This window comes from Eretmochelys imbricata, chromosome 8, assembly GCF_965152235.1.
Source record: "Eretmochelys imbricata isolate rEreImb1 chromosome 8, rEreImb1.hap1, whole genome shotgun sequence".
Lineage (NCBI taxonomy): Eukaryota > Metazoa > Chordata > Testudines > Cheloniidae > Eretmochelys > Eretmochelys imbricata.
In genome coordinates, this window is record NC_135579.1 from 91,398,636 (window position 1) to 91,416,995 (window position 18,360).

Sequence of the window (18,360 nt, forward strand, 5' to 3'; positions counted from 1 at the left end):
AAACCAATCTAGAAAGGATTTTGGAAAAAATAAACATCCCAAAAGGTAAAGCAACCAGGCTAAGTGTGGTTTATTTGAATGCCAGTAATAATCCTAATTACAGAATTTGTATTGATAACTGAGTTCATGATTTTGTTTCTAAACAGATCTCCTGATTTTCATGAGGAAATCAAAATTAAACTCCCTGCCACTTTAACTGATCATCACCACCTGCTTTTTACTTTCTATCATGTCAGTTGCCAACAAAAACAAAACACTCCTCTTGAGACACCAGTTGGATACACTGTAAGCATCTTTCTTTCCGTCTTGCTTTCAACAAAATCAGATTTTGATCCAAAGCAGGATATATTCATAATGTATTTGTTTTTATTTCCCTCAGCATTGTCACATCATTACATGACATAATTTGAATAGTGCTTCAACTTGTAAAAGTCTAGAATGGCCACTAATCACACATTAGCCATGTTTCCATCCAAAAAGTTTGCTGTGAATTTCAACCCTGTAGGACTCAAGATACTGTGTTGTTTTTTTCCCCCCTCTCTTAAAGTGGATACCAATGCTTCAAAATGGACGTTTGAAGACTGGTCAGTTCTGCCTACCTGTTTCATTGGAAAAACCACCACAGGCTTATTCAGTGCTTTCTCCAGAGGTCAGTTATTGCTCATGCTGAAATTCCTCAGCAGAAGATATAAGTAAAAAACTATAGAAACCTTTGAAATTCCTAGACTATTTCTTGGAAGCTGTTAACTCTAAAAAGTGCTGTGTGTATCATCTGACAATAAAATGGAGTTAGTATTTTAATTAGAAGGACCTTAGCTCTACAAAGGAGGTGTTTTTTCTTTTCCTGCAGGTAATGCCTGTGGTGTCTCACAGTTAATGATTTTATTAATTTCCTATAGGTGCCCCTTCCTGGAATGAAGTGGGTAGATAATCACAAAGGAGTTTTCAATGTAGAAGTTGTTGCCGTATCATCCATCCACACACAGGTAACTACTAATAGTGGACGTAGTCACACATGTAGCTTGATAGTCATTTGACAATGGTAACATTGAATCTCCCTCTCGTAATAAACGTGTAATAAACTCATGTCAATTTCAGTGAAAGCTTAAAGTAACAAGGGATGTAAAGTTCTGAGAGGACTGAGAGTGTTTTGTGTGTGATGTGATTGGAGGGAGGGGGTTTGCATGTGCTTTTTGTTTTGTTGATAAATCCACAATGAATGGCTCACTTAAGATAGATCCACTGAGGCTTTGAAAGTAACATATTTATAAATCTCATTTTATTTGTGTGTAGGACCCTTACCTCGACAAATTCTTTGCACTTGTTCATGCTCTGGACGAGCACATGTTCCCTGTGCGAATAGGAGACATGAGAATTATGGAGAACAATTTGGAAAATGAATTGAAGAGCAGCATTTCAGCTTTAAATTCATCTCAGCTGGAGCCGGTAGTGCGATTTCTTCATCTCCTGCTTGACAAGCTGATTCTTCTGGTAGTGAGACCTCCTGTCATTGCAGGCCAAATAGGTATTTTCTTGAAGTTTTATACAAACACAGTTGATAAACTGATGCTTTCAACTTTATTATATTTGTGTAGAAATTAAAATAGTCCCATATTCATGCCAACATTTTAGGAATGCAAATATACAATGTATCCTCAAAATAAAACATGCTGGCATCTGGATCTGTAGTGATACATACTAGAAATATCTAAGGCCAAGATTTTTCCAAAATGACATATGAGTAGGGTTGCCTGATGTCAGGGGTTTTGTCTTATATACGCAACTCTATCCCCCTTCCCCACCCCCTGAAAAAAACTGTCTCCATTTTTCAACTTGCTATCTGGTCACCTTTATTATGAGTTATGGTGCCCAATTTAAGATTCTTAAAGAGACCTGATTTTCAGAGGATGGGTGATCAGCACTTTCTGAAAACCAGAACCTATTAAGGTATCACCAAGCTGAGCACCCAGAATTTGAGACCCCGAACATCCCTAGTCACCTTGAAAAATCTTGGCCTAGCTAAGATTAGATTTAGATGTTGTTCATTCATAAGGACATAAGAACGGCTATACTGGGTCAGACCAAAGGCTCATCTAGCCCAGTATCCTGTCTTCCGACAGTGTCCAATGCCAGGTGCTCCAGAGGGAATGAACAGAATAGGTAATCACCAAGTGATCCATCCCCTGTCGCCATTTCCACCTTCTGGCAAACAGAGGTTAGGGCCATCATCCCTGTCCATCCTGGCTAATAGCCGTTGATGGACCTATCTTCCATGAAATTATCTAGTTCATGTAGTCATTATGAATCTAATCCTGCCAGCAGTAATTCCACCCTTTGCCTCCACCATGAGCAAGGCAGCTCCACACAGCTCTCTTATGGGCTGGGCTTAAATGACATAATTGAGCACTTAGTAGAATCTGTCAGTATTTAAAGTCCTACAGTTCAAACACAGGTGAAGAAGCTACTTCTGTACTTACTGTCCACAGTGTGCTCAGGGGATTGTTTGATTAGGTAGAATAAGTGAGCAAGTTGTTCAGGTATGGTGTGCTTCTGATAAGCAAGTTACTTTTCACTCTTGGAGCACCCACAATAAATATATACAGTTGGAATTTACTGGTGGCTGCCTTTGAAAATGAATGAGTCTTGTACTCTAAGGTCATGCAGATACTTACCCATGCTGTATGTAGGTATGATATCTTGAATAGACGGGAATAGAATTAATACACTTTGGATGAGGTTGATGATGTAGGTGTTCCAGGGAAATAGACTTGAAAATTAACTACAGTGACCTCTGCACCGTTTGCGCAGTGATATGTATTGTATGCCAGTTCGGAGATTTAGCTTGCCTTCTAAAAGGAGGAAGGATTTCAAGTGTGAATGTCAGTTTATATAGTACAGGCATTGGGTCCTATTCTGCTTTTAGAGATCCAACACTGTCTTCATTGAAGTTATTTTGGATTTATATCAGTGTTAGTGAAAGCAGAATTTGGCCCATTCTTATTAAAACGTAGCATATCAAATAGTAACCATTTTAAATCTTAGGATCTGAGTCCCATTTGTCCTAAGCCTTATTAGACCACTCTAATAATCTAAAGAGGTCTTATGTGAAAATGATATTCAAGCCCTCATTGCTTAAAACTATAAGTTGAGATTTTTAAAGCAATTTAATGAATTTAGACCCAATGGAAGATATGTCTAAATCCCCTAGACATCTTTGAAAATCAATAATCATTTTCTTTTTTATTTGTTTGGGAAACGGTGTGTTTTTGAAACTTGAAGAGTGGCTCTATTTTTGAAAAAAGCTCTCTTGTTCCACAAGTGTTTTTTGTTTTGGGCTCATGAAACTGGTGGCTGCCTTTTAAATAACTGCGGTCATACACAGGTTCCAGCTACAAACATGGGTCTGCCCATATCTTGTTAGCCTATAGCCACATTAGGTTTTCTGTGAACTCATTTTTAGAACATAACCGGTTCAGATACAGAACTGGGCTGTTCTTGTTGGTACATTTCAAACTTCAGTTGCAACTTGACTGCAGCAAAACTGTTAGTGGAGAAGAATGCCGTGAACATCCCAAGGATTTTATCTTTTCATTAACTCGTGGCCTTAGCCTGCTCCCATTTGTTCTAAGACTGAGCCTTAACATCATTAAATTTGATATTAAACCAAATGGAGGCTTATCACTGCAGCTCGTATCTGCTCCTTAAACTGTTTGTTAGAGTTGATCCAAATTTCAAGTACAATATTTCATAATGACAGGTTTCAGAGTAACAGCCGTGTTAGTCTGTAATCGCAAAAAGAAAAGGAGTACTTGTGGCACCTTAGAGACTAACCAATTTATTTGAGCATAAGCTTTCGTGAGCTACAGCTCACTTCATCGGATGCATACTGTGGAAAGTGTAGAAGTTCTTATTATATACACACAAAGCATGAAAAAATACCTCCTCCCACCCCACTCTCCTGCTGGTAATAGCTTATCTAAAGTGATCACTCTCCTTACAATGTGTATGATAATCAAGTTGGGCCATTTCCAGCACAAATCCAGGTTTTCTCACCTCCCCCCCCCACACACACACAAACTCACTCTCCTGCTGGTAATAGCTTATCCAAAGTGACCACTCTCCTTACAATGTGTATGATAATCAAGGTGGGCCATTTCCAGCACAAATCCAGGGTTTAACAAGAACGTCGTGGGGCGGGGGAGGGTAGGAAAAAACAAGGGGAAAATTTCCCCTTGTTCCCCCCCCGCCCCCAGACATTCTTGTTAAACCCTGGATTTGTGCTGGAAATGGCCCAACTTGATTATCATACACATTGTAAGGAGAGTGATCACTTTAGATAAGCTATTACCAGCAGGAGAGTGGGGTGGGAGGAGGTATTTTTTCATGCTTTGTGTGTATATAATAAGATCTTCTACACTTTCCACAGTATGCATCCGATGAAGTGAGCTGTAGCTCACGAAAGCTTATGCTCAAATAAATTGGTTAGTCTCTAAGGTGCCACAAGTACTCCTTTTCTTTTTGCAATATTTCATAAGAAACTTTTTCTGTTTTATGACCTGCTCTGAATGGAATGAGCAATTATAGTGTGATCACAGATACTGCTGAACTCTTATGACCAAACTGCTCACCTTACTTCTTTCAGTTAACCTGGGTCAAGCGTCTTTTGAAGCGATGGCATCAATCATAAACAGACTCCACAAAAACTTAGAAGGAAACCAGGATCAGCATGGCAGAAACAACCTACTCACTTCCTATATTTATTATGTTTTTCGTCTACCACATACCTATCCCAATTCACCTTCACCAGGTATCTTCACTTCTTGTTTTTAAAACACATTTTATTGAGAAATTGGAATTGAGTTTGGTGAAAGAGCTTTGTTATATGTAGCTGAATGTTAGAGAGAATATTGTTCCTTGTTTAGAACAGGTGCTAGCAGCCATCCCTGCTGGGTTACATCTCGGTCGTTAGCTTGCTGTGTGACTCAGTGGACCCATCTGTATAATGGGTTTAATAGTACTTGCCTACTTCAAAGGCTTAATCAGTTAATGTTTGTAAGGTGTGTTGAGCATGTCAGATGGGCTGTGTTCTATAACTGCAAAGCATACGTAGCAGAAGGCTTCTATTTTAGGAGTAAACGTATTCTTTTGTGAATGTACACATAAGACCATATTCTCCAGATTGGACAGACTGGGCTTGACACAAATCTGGAGTGGAGTTAATGTGACATTAAGCCATGTTTGTGACACAGCGCCCCTCCCCCGCCCCCCCCAAGCGGGCTTGGGGCTGGCAAATATCAGCATGATTCCAAGCACAAGATAGAGCAGCTTGAAGGCTGCTCTATCTTACATCAGTTGCCAAAAGTCCCCAGGGGCCATTCCAATAGTCAGGGATCAGTGGACAGAATGGCGTTCTGACCGTGCCCCCTTTTTCCCAGCCACATCCCCTATACTGGAGAGCCAGGTGTGGGGATGGCACAGGAGCTGCTACAGCTACCCTATGCCATCGGAGGAGTCCCCTGCTGCCCGGATCCACCAGGTACGCAGACGCTTTGCAGCAGCAGACTGGTGCAAAGCAGCCACTCTGTGGCCATGATTTATAACATTCCAAGATGTTCTCTTGTGTGAAATTTGTAGGTCCCGGTGGTTTGGGGGGATCCGTGCATTATGCTACTATGGCTCGATCAGCTGTCCGACCAGCAAGCCTTAACCTGAATCGCTCAAGGAGTCTTAGTAACAGCAATCCGGATATATCTGGGACTCCGACCTCACCAGATGATGAAGTACGGTCAATCATTGGAAGTAAGGTACGATTGCACAACTAAGGCTCCTAGGAAACTCCATGTTTCTCCTCAGTCTTAAAGCAAATGAAGAAGGAACTTTAATGTGTTTGTCCTTTCAAAAAGAAATCTATATTCACTCATCCTTACTAATGACCCCTTCAGTGTCTTTTCCTATGCTGGGAAAGTAGCCGGCATCTTGCTCCCAGAACACATGCCACTGTTTCTATTTGACTTGCTAAAGACCCCTAAGAGGAGAGAGAAACAAGTACCAATCAGATCTTACCCTGCCTCCTGACAAGTGTTCCCTGTAAAGACATGGTGGCTGAGAGGGCAGGACTCTTTTTTTAATTTTATATATATTCTCTGGCCCTCCGCTGGTATAAAGTGTCACAGCCACTCCCCACCAGCACCACCACCCTTCCTTCTTCCTTCTATCTTGAAAGAACTTTTACACCCAGTCCTTGAAAAATCAGCTAATCAGGTTTGTTAGTAAAGTCACACACCTGGGTCAGTTTGACATTTGTCAATCCTGTATTCAAAGAAAGGCAGGGGAGGCTTGATCTGAGTTAGAGATGTCACTAATTTTTGAATGACTAAAAATGTAATTTTCTCACCAGACAGATGACAAGATAAGTTCTGTTTGGTGAATCATTATTTTAAATAAATAAATAAAGCAGGGACTAGAAGACTTAAAAAAGTTTAAAGATCCACTTAGCTGTCTCACTAATTAAACAACCTTGACCTTTTGTGAAATGCCTAGGGGAGCGATGTGCATGTGGAATTTACACAGGATATTAGACGCTTTCCATGTGGTGGCTGAGTGAATAATGTGGCAATAGAAAATGGAAAGAGATTTTTCTTCCAGATACATACTCTGTGCTTAAAAAGCTAATGTGTAGACTACTGTTAATGGAAATATTTCTTGCCAGTAGCTTGGTCAGCAGATACTAGGCTGGATATGAATATACAGAATGTTAGATAAATAATTACATTTAAATCTATTAAATCCAGTAGTCAAAATATAGATGTCTTCATAAAATGCTGAAAGTGATACATAGGTGCAAAATACAAGTTGTACTTGCCCAAAGAACGATTTAAGCTTCTGACCATCCTATTAAAGAGCCTTCACTTGAAAATAGGACCAATCATGGGAGGCGTTTTTATTTTTAAAAAGCACCCATCATTTTGTTTGTTTCATTTAATTGTTTGGACTAAACCCTTATATTTGTTATCTGTTGTATGGGTTATCTGGTAGATTCTATGTAAGCCATCACTGAGTCATATTTCTGATTTTATTCTAAAAATCTTTAAGTTATTTCTCTTACAGTGTTTAAGCATTGCTTTGGATCAACATAATGCAGGAGTTTTTGGATCTGATACTAATCTTTCTGTCTTGCACTGTTTTGGGATTTGTATTATTTTTGAAGCAAATTTGACATCTCCCCCAAAATAGCTTTTATGCCATTTTGCATTTGTAATAAAAGTATGTAGATTTCCTAAATTGTTGGAAGTATGCTGGGAAAAAAAACAAAAAATATCCGGGTTTTGACTGCTATGAATATAATGCTTGAATACAATCCTGCTAGTGGATCTGCACAAGCAAGCAGATGCACCCACACAGATCCTCTTACAGGACTGGGACCTCAGCCATTGCCTGGAATTTAACAAGTTGTATGTACTTCGTATTTACTCCTCCTTAAAAGAAGAAACTCTCAATTCTGTACATTGTGATTAGGGGAGGGGCTTGTACGTTTTCCAATATAAAACAAAATTGGCTCCCACTGCTGTAAACACGTAAGTCACTTGATCCATATTGCAGTCATTAGGACTGTGCATGTGAGCAAAGTTACACATGTGTTTAGGTGTTTGCAGGATCAGGACATGTGCTTAACTTGACTCACTGCAAGTAGTCCCATTGACTTCTACTCAGTCAAAAGCTGGGCCTTTGCATGATCAGGGCTTTTGTTTGTTTCTGCTGAATAACAATTCAGAACAAAACAGCATTTTTCAGTTTGTTTTGTCAGTTTGTTTGTTCCTGAGTCTATTTGAGCAAAATTACAACAACGCTGTGCTCTCTCATACTGGATGGCTCAATGGCATAACCTCAAGATTACTTGTTTAAATCTGGACTCAAGTTTGGTGTGAGTTTTTAATGGGTTGTGAGAAGTGAATTGGTGGTCTGGATCCAGTTTGTAGTTGACAAAAGTCTGTATTTTAAAAATCACCATCCTAGCTGGCATCTAAGCAAAGTTGGCATGGAGTTAGAAAAGTCCTCTCTCCCAGGTGAGAACTGAAGCTCATTTGAGAATGTTATGGGGAGCTATCTATGTAGTAATGACTCCATAAGATCTGATCCAAAGCCCCTTGGAGTTAGTAGGTTCCCATCGCATTTGGATCAGATTGATGGTGTAAAACGGTTTCTGGAATGAGCTCAGTTTTGTCTGCTCCGACGTTTTCTTTAACTTTCTTGGGACGGATGAGTGGGAACATAATTCTTTTCCACCTGAAATGTTGTATGCATGGTCTCTTGGTGGAGGAGGATTTGGGGAACAAATTCCATATTAATTAGACTGGGTTTGGTTTTTTTCAATCTATGAAAATTTGAAAAAAAAAAATTTGTCGTGCTATGGAAAGCCTAACTTTTTTTTTTTAACTGTCATATCTCAAATATAGCTTTGGGTCTAGAAAAACACCTTTTTTCCCATTTGGTCCTTGTTGAAATCCAGTGCTTGGCACTATTTTTTCAGAATATTAGCGTTCTTTGCTATGAACATGTCTCTTCAGAGCTCATACATTTTTCAACAGGACTTGTGGGGTTTATGAACACTATATGGCAAGTAGCCTGGCTAAAGAAATGTAGAGACCCCACAGACCATCTTTTGTGGTTCCCATCATCTATGAGCCCGATTTTGTTCTGCTACACCCGTGTAAATCCTGAGTAACTCCACTGAAGTCACTGGATTTACTCAAGATGTAAGGAAGAGCAGAATTTGGTCTCATAATGGTTTTGGTGCATGGAGAGTACAAATACAACACGTGTAGCCTGAACAGGTGCTCTCATCAATGTTTCTGTTGTGTTTGTGTGATTGAAAAATAATAAAATAACCTTTGGGACTAAAATTTCTCGACACATGCCTGAGAATTCAGGTTGCTTTAACAGTACTAATTGGTGACAAGTGTGTTAAACACATTTTGATTTCTTTTAAGGACTGCATATCTCTAAATTAGACTACTGTATGGCATGCAACATGTAATATGTCTTTCCTTTCCCAACTGCTTTCTATTATATGCCCAGGGTTTAGACCGCTCCAATTCCTGGGTAAACACTGGTGGTCCCAAAGCTGCCCCATGGGGATCCAACCCCAGTCCAAGTGCAGAGTCAACACAGGTGGTGTCTACATTAGAGTTTTGGTTTTTTTGTTTTTGTTTTTTATTGGCTGATCTTTCCCTAAAGAACATCTCCTTTTAAGTGTATACTATAGTTTTGGTGGCTTGCTTTTTTCAGTCTTTGAAAAGTTAGCGATTTTTATTTTTTATTTTAAAATTAGCACTTCTTCCCCCTCCCCGCCACACTGCATGAAAACCCACAAACTGCATAAACAATGTCCCCTTCCTTTCATTTCAGTAGTTGCTGGTTTGTGAAATTTAGATGCTACAGCTCCTTTCCTTTGTTGTTGTTGTTTTTTAACATTAGTTTCTATTTTAGGTGAAGCACATTATTTAATGGGAACATTGATCACAATTTTATGCAGCATCATGTTTGCTTTTTGTTTTAACGTCGTGAACCATTTTACCATTTTCATAAAGCATTTAGTATCCTTCATATTCAATCGATCTTTCCTTTTTAATGTGAATGTTTGAATGAGAGATAATTAAACCAAAATGAAGTGCTGGAAGCAATGATTCATAAGATGCAGCTGTAGCTGTTCTGTGTTGCAAAGTATGAAATTTGTAGTGGCTTACATAAGATAGGTTTCACTTATTTAACCCTTGTTGCCTGTTGCTTTACACTGCATGATTGTTTTGAACATACCTCTCAACTTTCCTTCCTTGTAAACTCAAATTTACCTCCCTCTCACACAAATCTAGTGTGAACTAACTTGCATTAAGGCAAGTTATTTCCATCAGAAGTGTTGAATCCTGAAATTGAGTTTATGGATAAAGTTGTGTATGCTAAAAGAAAAAAACTCATGTAATTTTCTAATTCCCTGTACTAATAGGTGGGCCATTTGGGGGAGGGGGTGTCCACACATTTGGACTGGTAGATTGAGAGGTACGACACTGAAACATATAAAAATGTTACATTCCAGACATCTGCATGTTGACAGAATATAAGTATGGAAAAGTTTCATGCTTTGCAGCATTAAATGTCTTTGTGCATAAAAACATGCTTTTATTTAAAGAACATGTAAATCTAAAAAAAAGCATAAAAAACCCAGAAAAACACCTAAACCAAACCAAACCAAACCACAACAATGCTTTTGATTGTTGTCACTCTGTTTGTTTAAACAGATGGCTAAGAGTTTGAGAGGGGGGAGAAGGTGTAAAAACCTGTGAAATCTACTGTTAAACAGTATTTTGTAAATGTACATTGTCCTTGAGCTGCAGAAACCATCCCCAGCAAACTTTAATGTGCTGTCATCATTCATTCATCTCCACTCCGTAGGCTACAGATCGAAGTTGTAATCGTATGTCTTCGCACACAGAGACGTCAAGTTTCTTACAAACATTAACAGGACGGTTACCAACTAAAAAGGTAGATTTCAGTGAAGGCAATTGATATCGTGGGGCAGGGAGGTCAAGTCATTCTGAAACATGATTGTCTATCTTTTATTTTGACCTGATTTTCAGAGGTCAGTGGGGAACTGCTTTTGCTGAGCACTTCTGTATACTAGACCACTAGCAAATATAAAATGTCCTGACCCAGTGAATGAGGATGAGTCAAAACAGCAGGAGAGGTTTGTCTGATGAATGTTCCTGTTGCTTAGATGGAATTACTATAGATTTTAAAAAAATATTAGTGCTCCTGTTGGGTTATGTAACTGACTTACTTGACTACAATGAATTAAAATCTGTTAGCTATCTAACACTGAGGGCCAGATTCTGACCTCACTTACATGAGTGTAAATCCAGCGTAACTATAGTGACATCAGGGTTTACTCTGGATTTACGCCCATTGAAAGGAGTAGGAATCTACTCCTAAATAATGCCCGTGACACAAAATCTGTTGACTTTTTGAATAATAAAACACCACTAGGGACTTCTGCTCGTCTGTGATTTGTTCTTTCTGGGAACTGAAACTAAATCAAGAAGGTGGCTGTTAGCGCAGTATGGTTTATTTTTCCCATATGTACCATTTTGCTAAAGTTCTTTCTCAAAATAAATATACACTTTTGTTCAAATTGCTTTATATGTCCCCTTTTTACTCCCTTTTACTTCAAGAATCTGACCAGGCAGAAAGGTAGATTTTTAAACTAATTTGAGCAACAAACATTTTGAGGGGGAAGAAAATTGTCAACACTTAAAATTTAATGTTGGACCAAAATGACGTGATGTTTCTCACTTCACACATCATAACAGTGTCCTATATTGTTAATGGGGGGCTCCTTTAAGGGACATTGTCACTGCTGTTGCATTAACATTTATTATTTTGCTTATCCTCATTGTTCTCCATATTTTTCATGTGTTGGGCTTCCATTTTTCACGTGGATTGTGTTGCAAGCCAATGTGGGTACTGGGACTAATTTTGGATTTGAATCTGCTTAGCTTTTTCACGAAGAACTGGCCTTACAGTGGGTTGTCTGCAGTGGAAGCGTTCGGGAGGCAGCTTTACAGCAGGCCTGGTTCTTCTTCGAGCTTATGGTGAGCAAATTGGAAACCCATTGTTTACAGGATTAATCCAGATTTTTAGTAAAACAGACACCATTGTTAATAGCATAATGCTTTTCACAAATGACCATTACTAGTAATATATGTTTCCTATAGGTGAAGAGTATGGTGCATCATTTGTATTTTGCTGACAAACTGGATGCTCCAAGGAAGAATCGTTTTCCAGAACGTTTCATGGATGACATAGCTGCTCTGGTCAGCACAATTGCCAATGATATAGTCTCTCGGTTTCAGAAGGTAATAGCAAGCACTTAGCTGCACCCTGGCCAGTTCTGCAGCTTGTTCCATCCAGGTGCATAGATGGGGGCCTTAATTTGAAACTGTTTTGTTACCATATATAACAGCGCTCTTTTCTTTGCATTTTCTCTTTTTGTTCTCCTGTTCAGGATACAGAAATGATTGAAAGGCTCAACACCAGTCTTGCATTTTTCCTCAATGATTTGCTGTCTATCATGGACAGAGGGTTTGTCTTTAGCCTTATTAAGGCCTGCTACAAACAGGTAAATGCAGAGAAATGTTATATATTAACTGGGTTCCGTGTCACACCACACTACTGTAACTTCCTTAGGACCAGCTGTGAAGCAGGAGCACAACATTCCATTATCAGCGTCTCTTCAAAAAAAGATTAGCTTGATCGTCTCATTCAGCTTGTGTTTTAATGCTTCTACATCTCTGTGCCTGATTCCCTTTTCAGGTATACTGTCTAAATCGGGAGTTAGTCCACTAAGTCGATGGAGTTACACTGGGAGGGAGGAGTCTCTTTCCATGCTTGTTGCCACCAGAGTAATGGAGGAAGAGATTAGAAAAGGGCTTGATTGCAAAATTTGGATCTGAGCATCCATGACGTTTGTGGGTATTTGGATCTGGGCTTCAGGTTCATCTTTACTACAGATTAAAACATTCCATAGTAGATGGCCTGAACGATAATAGTATTTGAAATCTGTTGCCTACTGTGTGACCAGGGATGCTGGAACAGTTGGTATAGTGGGGATGCTGAGAGCCATTGAACCAAACTGTAAACCCGGCACATAATGGAAACCACTTCAAGCCAGGGGGCGCGGCAGCACCCCTAGTTCCAGCACCTATGTGTGTGGCTAGCCAGCCTGCCGATGTGTTGTCCATGATCTTATTTGTGCAACTGCCTACTGAAATCAGCAGGAGTTCAATATCGCATGTGAAGTAGATGGGACTTAATTTTTAATTGTAAATAGTATGCCTGTTATGCAAATGTTATATTGTTATAAGCATTGTTGGCTGTGGTAAATGTTAAATGTACAGTTCCCCTATGTGAGACTTTTAATTGAAACTACAAAGAAGTGGTGTGTGTCTTACTGCTATTTAACGACAGCTAAAGCATTATAAACCCCTTTAATCTGGTCCTTCAGCTGTATAACACGGTGATGGAGGATATGTCAGAAGTCACATGCTGCATTTGTGTGCTGTATTACTATTAACTGTATAACTGTGTTCTTGCCAGGTGTCTTCAAAGCTTTATTCCTTACCAAATCCGAGTATCCTTGTGTCCTTGAGGCTGGACTTCCTCCGCATTATCTGCAGCCATGAGCACTACGTCACCCTGAATTTACCCTGTAGCCTACTCACGCCACCTGCATCTCCCTCACCGTCTGTGTCTTCAGCAACTTCTCAGGTAGGCAAAGCAGCAAAGGCCACATGTGGAAATTCAAGCTGAGCTTTGTTCATAGGAGTAAATTTCAGAGACAGGTGTGTCACACACATGTTCAAGTTCCTTTCCTGCTAATGCCTCTTTGATCACTTATTTAAAAAGTACGGGCAATGCAGGTAGAGTGGCTTAGAGGGGCCTATGGGCAATACGTTTGGCATTACTCTTTGCGGCTGAGTTACCCGTCTTAGAATTGCCGTAATGAAAGCTTAAAGTGTGTCTCTGAAACCCTAAACTTCTAGCCATATTGTGCAAGCAGAACATTTTTCTTTGAAGCGAAGAACAGTAGGCTTTTATTCAGGCTTGTGCTGATCTTCTGTGATCATTAAAATAACCAAGGTCCATTTATTATCACTTTGTAACATCCAAGCATCATTCTACTACCTTGTCCCATCCTGTGCAAAAGAGTACATGTGCAGAAAATAGTCATTTCTCAGCAAGCACGTTGCCTTGTTCAATAGCACTGCTCTTGCTCATCAGATTAGCTGTTTTCTCGTCATCTGGTTTGTAATGCATATACTTAACTAAGAAGGGAACAAAAGTAAAATGTATCTACTCTGAATTATTGAAGGTTAATGAAGTTACATGTGACATAAGTAGATATGTAGCCAAAAAATGAGTGAAATAGTGGCTGACATTAAGATTTTCTTGAATTCTGCACAGGCTTGTCATGTATTTCATAAACTGTATCTTCTGCGTCCTCAGTTGCTCATTACGCAACTTTTAACACTTGGGTTTTTCAACAGAGTTCTGGATTCTCTACAAATGTCCAAGACCAGAAGATTGCAAATATGTTTGAATTGTCTGTGCCTTTCCGCCAGCAGCATTACTTGGCAGGGCTTGTGTTAACAGAGCTGGCTGTCATTTTAGATCCTGATGCTGAAGGGTGAGTTTTCAACTTTTTCCCAAGAGGTTACCATAATCTAAGTAGATGGTGGCTCACAAGCAAACTACTGCCATGGTCAGAGCTAATTTACATGTATAATCTGAGAGGAGAGTGGGAATAGGAAACAAGTCCTCCAACCCGAGAATCCTCCCCTCCGACTTGGTCTGCCCCAATTCCTATCTCTTTTAACCCTGACTCTCCAATCCTGTTTACAGGCACATTCTCCTAGCTGAGAATGAGGGGATGAGAGTCTCCCATTGGAGCCTTTCAATGGTACTCTTCAATTGGCTTTGGAGGCTGCTGTTGAGCAGTAGCAGAAAGTAGCTTTTTGCAGCAGTAGCAAGAACATACTTTTGAAGGGTCAGAAAATGTCTGCTGATGTTGGGTTTAGGTATAGTAGCGCCTTTCATCTGAGGATCTCAAAGCACTTTATAAATATAAATTAAGTCTCACAACTCCCCTGTAAGACCGGTAAATATAGCTGTACTATAGATGGATAAAGTGAAACATAGAGTATTTTGAAGTTGTTTGGCAAGGTTATGCAGCAAGAAATTTTCAGAGCTTGGAATACTGCCCAATAATCATAGGACTGGAAGAGACCTCTAGAGGTCATCTAGTCCAATCTGCCCCCGCCCACTTCCCACCCCATGACTGCCCCCCTCAGAACCCCAACCCATACAACCCCCCTGCTCCTTGTCCCCTGACCACCCCCCCCGGGACCCCGCCCCCCTATTCAATCCCCCACGTTTCCTGACCGCCCCCCCACCCCATTCAACCGCCCCCTGCTCCCTACCCCCTGACTGCCCCTTGGAATCTCCTGCCCCTTATCCATATCCAACCCCCGCTCCCCACCCACTTACCATGGCGCTCAGAGCGGCAGGAGCTTTCAGCCACGGCGCCGTGCTCCCCGGCAGGAGCGGCAGGCCAGAGCGCTGGCGGCGCAGCAAGCTGAGGCTGCAGGGGTGGGGGGACGGCAGGGGAGGGGCTGGGGGCTAGCCTCCCCGACTGGGAGCTCAAGGGCCGGGCAGGACGGTCCCGCAGGCCGTAGTTTGCCCACTCTGGTCTAACCTGCTCTTAAAAATCTCCAATGATGGAGATTCCACAACTTCCCTAGACAACTTATTTCAGTGCTTAACCACCCTGACAGTTAGGAAGTTTTTCCTAAAGTCCAACCTAAACCTCCCTTGCTGCAATTTAAGCCCATTGCTTCTTGTCCTATCCTCAGAGGTTAAAGGGAACAATTCTTCTCCCTCCTCCTTGTAACAACCTTTTATATACTTGAAAACTGTTATCATGTCCCCTCTCAGTCTTCTCTTTTCCAGACTAAACAAATCCAATATTTTCAATCTTCCCTCATAGGTAAGGCTGCGGGTTTGTCATGGAAGTCAGTGACTCGGTGACTTCTGCAGCAGCCAGTGCGCCTGCAGCAGCCACCAACCTCCCCTTCCCTCCCCCCAGCAGGAGGAGATTTTGGGTGTGGGACGGGGAAGGAGATTGGGACACTGGACGGGGTGAGGCGGGTGCTGGGTGGTGCTTACCTTGGGGCTCCCCGGAAGCGGCGCCATCCTCCTCACTCAGTTGCTATGCAGAGGCGTGGCCAGGCAGCTCTGCGCGCTGCCTCTGCCCAGAGTGCTGTCTTCGCAGCTCCCATTGGCCCAGGTACAAAGGGTACTTTTACATAGCAGAACACATTCCACACGTACCACCTATCTTCGTCAGTGGACGAGATTCACGCTCTGGTGCTCTGAGAAACAAACCTCTCCTACTTCCGCACCTCTTCCATTAATACTCAACTACCTTTTAGAGCTTAAACTATCTGGACTCTCCCTCAGCTCCATCAAAGTTGCAATTATGGTGTTCTACCACAAGACTGGAGAAACCACTATCTTTGCTCATCCCATCACAAAGAGGTTGCTCAAGGGCCTCCAATCCCTATACCCAGACATTAAACCGCTCACTCCACCTTGGGACCTTCACTTAGTCCTACCATGTTTGACGCAACAACCATTTGAACTGCTAGCAACATGCTCTGTCCTGCACCTATCCATGACAACTGCGTTTTTAGTGGCAATTACCTCTCCCAGACGTGCAGGAGAAATCGGAGCGCTCATGGCGGATCTACCGTACACTGTATTTTTTAAGGACAAAAGTCACCCTCCGACTGCACCCCAAATTTCTTCCCAAGGTGCACGCGTATTTTCACATCAACGAACCTATCCACTTACCTTTTTCCCTAAGCTGCAAAGCAAACACTTTTGAGTCAACAGTACACATACTAGATGTGTGCAGAGCTTTGTCTTTTTACTTGAACAGGACCAAAGCCTTTAGGAATTCCCGAAACTCTTTGTTTCCATTGTGGAATGCTCCAGAGGTACAGCCATCTCTACTCCGAGACTTTCCAATTGGATAGCAGGTTGCACTCGCCTTTGTTATCAATTGAAGAACATGACTCCTCCCACTTCTATCAGAGCACACTCCACCAGATCCCTGTCGACAGCTGTGGCTTTCCTACGTAACGTTCCCCTCGCAGATACTTGCCACTTGGGCTTCCGAACATACCTTTGCAAAACACTGTGCTCTTACCCGAGGACCCCTAGCTGATACACGTATGGGCAGGGCTGTATTATCCACAGCTTTCTTACCAGATCCGAAGTCCCTACCTCCTTAAGAGACACTGCTTTTCAGTCACCTGGAGTGGAGCACCCACAGGGACATCTCTCTCTTGAAGAGGAGGTTACTCACCTGTGCAGTAACTGCATTCTTCGAGATGTGGGTGCTCCACTATCCACCCTCCTCCCCTCTACTTTGGAGTTGGAGTGGTCTCCGTTGTAGAGAAGGAGCTGAGGAGCCCGGCCACGCACGCGTGCTGTTGAGTCACGGCTGGCGCACGCGGTAGGCACCGTGCGTGCACGGCCTGTACAGGTACTGCTGTAGAAATCTCTGAGTGAAGGCACAGGGGCACACCCACACTTGGAGTGGAGCACCCACAGGGATACTCATCTCAAATAACATCAGTTACTACACAGGTGAGTAACCTCCTCTTCTCTGCACTCTGTCTGCTCTTATCTAGCCTGCCTGCTGAGCTCTCTCTCACATGGGAAACCCCTTTCACCCAAAGACACAGAGCCCTCAGCGTTATCAGTGCTAAGCATGGACTAGTTCCAGTGGGTCTGGACATTGACCCAAGCTTTTGTTCAGCTGCCCTGCCGCACAATGGAATTCACTGCTCAGACCAGCTTCACCTCCATCCCTGGCAGTGTGGTCACTTACACTGTGAGCAGCCACACACTCTCACACAACTTGGTGCTGGATGGAAAGCCACTGGGAAACAGATTGTGTGAAAATGTGAGGTCCAGAAGGTCTAAGGGGTAAAAAAATAAATAAAAAATCCTTAATGTGACGGTTAAGACTAGATGTGCCTATTTGGCTGATTATATTTTGTGCTGCAAATAGATACTTTAAACATTATTTCCCCTGTTTGAGTCATATGTTCAAGTAACTCACCCATTCATTTTCAAAAGTGCTTTTCCCATTTGCTTTTGAAGCTTTCTATACCCAGGCTCACATGTGCTGGCTCCATTCTGATGACACACACATCATAATTTCAAGGAGGAGTCCCTGGAATGGGTCAAAGAAGCTGCAACTGGAAAGGGAAAACAGAGTAAAAACTAGTTTAGTCCTTTGTTAGAAAATATAGCCACGTTGCTCACTGCCTAAGGGCCAGATTCTGATCCCTTTTACTCAAGTTGGGTAGCACCTTCCTCCTCCAAGAGTCCTATTGACTCAGTGGAATTGTGGAGGAAGGTACGTACTATTGAACACAAGGGAATCAGAATCTGGCCCTCCATGTTTGGGACAGCTCCCCATAAAACAAAGAATATATAATACAACTGTGCAACACCTGAATATAGGGTAAATCTTGGGCTGAGATGGCAAAGAGACCAGCTGTGGGCAGCGAGACCTATTTAATGCAAGCTCAGCTAGCAAGACTAATAGATCTTCTTTGTTATTCTCTGATATGGCTCGGGAATATCAGCTTCCATCTCCTTCATGCCAACAATGGAAAGTGGTGGTGGAGCAGAGACAAAGTTAAAGCTGCACTGAAATTTCTGTTTGATTGTGTT

The 18,360-nt window shown here is 41.7% G+C and overlaps 1 protein-coding gene across 2 annotated transcripts in view; it reads left to right on the forward strand.

Moving 5' to 3' along the window:
• The window catches only part of DOCK7 (dedicator of cytokinesis 7), a 141,354-nt gene that overhangs the window by 79,328 nt on the left and 43,666 nt on the right, over positions 1-18,360 (forward strand). For both annotated transcript variants that reach the window (XM_077824622.1, XM_077824623.1), the window contains exons 17-28: positions 147-285; positions 548-649; positions 900-986; positions 1,294-1,525; positions 4,643-4,807; positions 5,635-5,804; positions 10,447-10,536; positions 11,547-11,642; positions 11,766-11,906; positions 12,056-12,169; positions 13,147-13,317; positions 14,097-14,236. In XM_077824622.1, the coding sequence (XP_077680748.1) occupies positions 147-285; positions 548-649; positions 900-986; positions 1,294-1,525; positions 4,643-4,807; positions 5,635-5,804; positions 10,447-10,536; positions 11,547-11,642; positions 11,766-11,906; positions 12,056-12,169; positions 13,147-13,317; positions 14,097-14,236 (1,647 nt within the window). The remainder of the gene's footprint in view (positions 1-146; positions 286-547; positions 650-899; positions 987-1,293; positions 1,526-4,642; positions 4,808-5,634; positions 5,805-10,446; positions 10,537-11,546; positions 11,643-11,765; positions 11,907-12,055; positions 12,170-13,146; positions 13,318-14,096; positions 14,237-18,360) is intronic.